The 6,111-nt window shown below is 33.4% G+C and overlaps 1 protein-coding gene across 1 annotated transcript; it reads left to right on the top strand.

The window, feature by feature from the left end:
* The first annotated feature begins 618 nt into the window (after nucleotides 1-618).
* Nucleotides 619-3,605, top strand: LOC110658852 (calmodulin-7). The gene is made up of 2 exons (XM_021816615.2): nucleotides 619-807; nucleotides 2,956-3,605. The coding sequence occupies exons 1-2, from the start codon at nucleotides 732-734 to the stop codon at nucleotides 3,327-3,329; spliced, it is 450 nt and encodes a 149-aa protein (XP_021672307.1). The 5' UTR covers nucleotides 619-731; the 3' UTR covers nucleotides 3,330-3,605.
* Nucleotides 3,606-6,111: the final 2,506 nt, after the last annotated feature.

The following is a 6,111-nucleotide window of genomic DNA, read 5'->3' as shown; positions in this document are numbered from 1 at the left end:
TATTATATAATAACTTTACTATTGATAATTTGTAGTTTTACTAAGTATAATTACTTTTTGTCATGATTTATAAATATATTTTTATATAAATTACAAAATTTTGATTATAATTAAATAATTAAATTCATTAAGTTTTAAAATGGCAGAAAGAATTTTTAGAAAGAGAAAGCTATAAAATTCATAAACAAAACTCAATTGATAGCTTTTTTTTTTCCATGAATTACTTATATTATAAGATTTTGCATAAAAGACTTCTTCTACTTAGATTTTGTAAGCTTCTATTTTTAATAATCTATGATATAAGTTTAGTTAATAAATAATTAAATAGTAATAATTTTATAATTATATTAAAAATATTTTTATCCATCCAAAAATTTATCTATTTATATATATATATATATATATATATATATATAAATAGAATAAATTAAATTCCCATCGTAAGGGCTGTAATTTCACATATAAAATTAGAATGTGCGTATTAAAAAAAATGAGCGTAAAATCAGAGAAAATATAAAAAAAAGAAAAAAAATTGGTCGTTGAAGGGCATTATGGTCAAGCGGGAGCTGAGGGAAAAATGGGAAAATTTTGAGGCGGGCATAAATAGAACGCCATCCGTTGTCAGCGCATATATCTCTTCTGTCTGTCTTTTAACGCAGATTTTTCCTTTTTGATTATCTTGTAAATTTTTTTTTTTTGCTTTCTTAAGATCAAAGAAAAAGCAATTAGAAATGGCAGATCAACTTACCGATGATCAGATCTCCGAATTTAAGGAAGCCTTTAGTTTGTTCGACAAAGATGGAGATGGTTCGATTCCTTTTTCTCTATACGTGGATCTATCAAACTATATATATTCCTAGATCTAGCTTAGATTTTGTTATTTGTGTTTTTTTTGGCACAATTTTTTAGGATTTTCTCATGTATATATTAATATTCTCATGGTTGTTGGTTTTTCTTTAGCTCGATTTGGAATGGTTTGGTGTTAGAATAATGTCTTCTAATTTGAATTCAATATTGGATCCCTGTTTGAGCATTTTTGTTCGAAATGTGAATTCCGATTTTCATTGTTAGAATCTGGAAATTGTGTAGCCTGAGACAGAAAGCGAGAAAGAGGGATTTTGATGCTCTTCTTCTTTACAAATTGGTTATTGTAATAAGAGTTATATAATAATTAAAGTCGATTATTATATAAACAGGAATCATGACATAATTTCTCAACAAGTATGGTTCTACATGTTTAGATACATAAAACCATTTCAACTCTCTATTTAAATTGTTATACACGTCTGTTTGTTCTTTTTTTGGATCATTAACAGAATTAGTTAGTTAAATATTCATTCAAACTGTAGATTTGTTATGCAACTTCTAGATTTCTCTAGTTCATTCTTTCCCCTGCATATATATTTTGTATCAAGAAGCATATTGTTTCAATTATTCAATACACAAAACAAATTTTCAGAATTGTTCATGGTATTGGAGCTTTCGTCTCTCAATTTTTTTCAGCCTCAAGTCCTTCCTGTTGCTTCAATGGCAAATAACACTGCTGCTGCAACTTCTGTGGGTCAAAATCTGTCCAGCCCTCATTTTCTATATCCTAATGAAAATCTTGTTCTAGTTTCTCCTGTTCTTACAAGCATGAATTACCATTCCTAGTCTCGAGCCATGTGAATGGCATTTCTCTCTAAGAATAATCTCAAGTTTGTTGATGGGTCATTACCAGCTCGTTCAAGCACTGATCATTTGTATCCTGCTTGGGACCGTTGCAATACTTTGGTACTTTTTGGTTAAGTCATTACTTGTTGCCTTCAATTGCTCAGTGCTTATTGTGGATTGATAAAGCTTTTGATGTGTGAAATGATCTTAAAGAAAGGTTTTCTCAAGGAGACATGTTCAGGATTTCTGATTTGGAAGAGATCTATGGCTTTTGACAAGCTGATAGATCAGTTACAGATTTTTTTACTGATCTATCAGCTTGTTGAATTTTTGACCTATTCCTTCTTGTTCTTGTACAAATCAGTGTCCTTGTTGTGCTTTAACGTCAGTAAAATGGTATTAAGGTAATGACTATGTGATCAGATTTCTCATAGGACTAAATGATCAGTACACTACTGGCTTATTGTCTTCCAAACCAGCACAAACACCTATGGATTCTCCTTTGAAATTAAGCAAGGATCAAGGTGATTCTATGGAGAATGTTCCTCAGTATAAAAGGGTAATTGGTAGGCTTCTTTAAATGACTTCCACCGGACCTGGTTTGTCCTTTGCAGTGCAAAAGTTAAGCCAATTCATGGACAAACCAAATTTTGCTCATCAGCAAGCTTTACTAGATGCTTCATTATGTCTAAGGATCTCCTGGTTCATGCTTTTTTTGTTTCCCCTGCAAAATCTTATTTGATTTTGAAGGCATTCAGTGATTCAGATTGGGCAGGTTGTGTAGATTCTAGAAAGTCTGTCACAGGGTTTTGTATATTTGTTGGATCAAGACTTTGCGAGTTCCAGAATTTCAGAATATTATCCTCAAGCTAGGAATGTTGAATATCCATTCTCTAGCTTGTAGGGTTGGGAGAGGGGGTGGGGGGTTGGATCATTTACAAAATCAGTTAGTTAAATATTCATTAGCATGTGTAGATTAGTTATGCAAATTCTAGTAATACATGAAGATTAGTTATGCAGCTAGAATTCTCTATTTCATTCTTTCTCCTGCATATATATTTTGTATGAAGAAGTTTACTGTTTTAATTATCCAGTACACAAAACAAATGTTCTAAATTGCTCATTCTTCATACAAGATACTTATTGCAGCATGATTACATTCCATAAAATGATTCCAACTTTCTCATGTAGGTTAGTTTTTCCTCCTAATAGAGAGCATTATTACTTTCTTGATATGTCTCTGACCATGGATCTTAATTGGAAGGATCTTTTTTTTTTAACTTAATTAGTTTACAATGTCAGGTTGCATTACCACAAAGGAGCTTGGGACTGTGATGAGATCACTGGGACAGAATCCTACCGAGGCAGAGCTCCAGGACATGATTAATGAGGTTGATGCTGATGGGAATGGAACTATTGATTTTCCTGAGTTTCTAAATCTAATGGCTAGGAAGATGAAAGACACCGACTCCGAGGAGGAGCTGAAAGAAGCCTTTAGAGTTTTTGACAAGGATCAGAATGGTTTTATTTCTGCTGCTGAATTGCGCCATGTGATGACAAACCTTGGCGAGAAGCTTACTGATGAAGAAGTTGATGAAATGATAAGGGAGGCAGATGTTGATGGTGATGGCCAGATAAATTATGAGGAATTTGTGAAAGTCATGATGGCAAAGTGATCATCCTATTGCCACCAAAACTAAAATGGAAACGTTTCCTATTTTCTTTTTTATTTTAATTTTTTTTGGATTTTTGTTTGATGATTTTGAATCAACCTCTTAAAAGGTAGTTGTGATCTATCCATGGTAGTTGAATGTTGGGTGTTACTTTTAATGTGATGTTTCTAATGTCTTTCTAAACTCGATTGCCTTTGGCAGTTTGTTTTGTTTTTCTAGTCTCTATGAACTTGAACTTACCTTGGAGGATTCAATGCAATCTATTGGATTTTTGGATTATCTGTTTCTTTGTCTGGTTCTACAACTAGTTCCTTGGTGTACATTAATGCTTTAGTTATGTTGTAATGTTGGTATGTCCTATGCTTCTGTTTGGTAACTACACTAAGTCTATTGATTTGAATTTGTTTACATAAGTTGCATTGTATCTCACTAGGCTGTTTTCTTTGGAGACTGCAACTTTTGAGTTTCTTATTAGGACTGGATGTATGCTTGAAAATTATTCTAGCAAAATTGAAAATGAAATTTATTATTTATTTGTAAATATTTTATAAGTAGAAAATCAAAATCAGAATCCAATTTTTTATGTTTTCATACTATGCATTGCCCTTTAGAAGACTAACATAACAAATTTTCTATTTAACTCTATATCTGAAATGTGAGAATGTTATCAATTTCGAAAGCTCTTATAGGTGATAACTATTTGGTTTAAATAAAAAAATAAAATTGGATTGATGTAATTTGGTTTATATTTCTTAAAATTTGTTTGGGTGGTTTTTTTATTAATTAATTTTTTAAGTTTTGGTGTTGGTTATTTTTAAACTAAATGTAGTAAATAAATCAAATTATAATTGCTATAATATATTTAATAATTAGATATACACCGTTATTGATCTAAATATCTTTAATATTGTATTCTTTTTAAATGTTATCAACTCAAAATTTGGGTTATAATGTTTCAAATGGTTTCAGTTGCATCTATTAAATTTGGATTGCTTGTATTTAATAATGTAATATTCGCGTTTGTATAGTCTCGAAATGAGTATAAATTGTCCTACTACTTCTACTTTTTTTTTTTTGGTTGCCATGAGGAGCTAGCGCACTATGGTAGATTTATTGCTTGGTTATCAAATGATATTCAATTCACAGCACAAGAAGCGGCATAAATGGATTTAATGTCAATTTCAAAGAAATTTGGTGTTGATATTGCCTCATCTTATTTATTTATTTTTTTTATAAAAAAGACAAAGGGAAAGAAAAAAACTTATATAGACACGAGAAGAAAACGAAACATCCGAACAATCTCCTTGCAAAAGCGGAAGAAGGCTAGGCAGCGAATTAGAGAGGCGAGATAAGCCGATAGGAAAACCATGAGCCAGTTTAGAAAGGAAATCTGCACAAGCATTGGCCTTTCTATAAACATGATGAAAATCAAGCTTCCACTTATGATGACGCAAATGGCAGATAGAATCTAAAATAGAGCCATGATTATTCAAAGAAACCGAAGAACTTTACACAACTTGATAAGTTCCGAGTTATCAAACTCAACAATCTCTTGTTTGAAACCTAAATCCCATGCCAAGTGGAGACCTTGAAAAATGCCCCAAAGTTGAGCTTCAAAAACAACACAGAAACCAAGATTACAAGCAAATCTCCTGTCGCCCCAAGATGGTTAACAACACTCCCTTCTGAATTAAGTTTGACCCATTTATGAGGAGGTATAGACCAATTGACCATGAGATGTTTCTGAACAATCGGAATGTGATGCTTGTCCAAACAAAGATAAGCATGGAGGACTTCCTCTACTTTTAATGCAATAAACTGAGTAGGATCACAAGGAAGCTCCAATCCTGAGAAAATACAAGAGCATTGCCACTTACATAACCACCAGATAGTTATCCCAAACATTATGGGCCAATTAGAAACAGATTTACCAAAATTTTGTCTCAGATTTGAAAGAAACCAATCTCTACTATTGCTAGAGAGAAAAAAAAACATCCCATTTGTCTTGGGACACCAAACCCATCCAACCAAATCTAGCACTAAAACGGTCTCGCAAAAAGTGAAGAACGTCTTCCACAACATAACCACAGGCAAAGCAACTAGCATCAACGGTCAATCCCCGGGACTTGCGTTGTGCATCGGTAAGAGTACGGCCTTAAGATGCCAAACACAAGAACACTCTAATCTTCTCAGGACCCTTCTATGACCAAATAAGGTCCCATATTCTGTCCACAGCAATACAGCAAGTAGATTCCAACAAGAGGAGAGAAGATTGAATAGAAAACCTACCATCTTTAGAGGGAGACCACACCAACACGTCTCTGCTTACTTCTTGCTGCGGTGGAAGAGTAGCAGCAATTAGCACAAGAGAATACTGATCAAGATAATGACTGAAGAAACCCCAATTCCAATTAGCCCTCCAAATCCACTAAAAAGTCCACCGTCCTATCAACAAAAGGAAAGGATAAAACGCCCTGAGAAGAGTGATCAAGAAACTCAACTGGAGGAGGCATTCCAGGGATCCGGCTATCTTTCCAAAAGAGAAGAAAAGAACCCTCTCGAGCTAGCCACCTAACATTCGTCCGAACAAGAGGCTAAACAGCCCCAATAGCTCTCCAAATCGGTAAACCCGGACCAGCAAAAAGGGTGGAAGGAAGACCAACTGTCCCATTTAAATATTTAGAGCGCAAAACTTCCATCCATAGAGAAGAAGAACCACAAAACAACTTAAAAGCTAGCCTCATCATAAAAACCTTATTAACCAACTTCAATCTGTGAAAACCTA

This window comes from Hevea brasiliensis, chromosome 3 (assembly GCF_030052815.1).
Source record: "Hevea brasiliensis isolate MT/VB/25A 57/8 chromosome 3, ASM3005281v1, whole genome shotgun sequence".
Classification (NCBI taxonomy): Eukaryota; Viridiplantae; Streptophyta; class Magnoliopsida; order Malpighiales; family Euphorbiaceae; genus Hevea; species Hevea brasiliensis.
This window is presented reverse-complemented; position numbering and strand designations above follow the sequence as displayed.

Excerpts from the sequence above, each read along its gene's own strand:
- LOC110658852 (XM_021816615.2), top strand. The coding sequence starts at position 732 with ATGGCAGATCAACTTACCGATGATCAGATCTCCGAATTTAAGGAAGCC. Across the intron at positions 808-2,955 it reads GTTCGACAAAGATGGAGATG|GTTGCATTACCACAAAGGAG; the intron begins GTTCGATTCCTT and ends TTACAATGTCAG.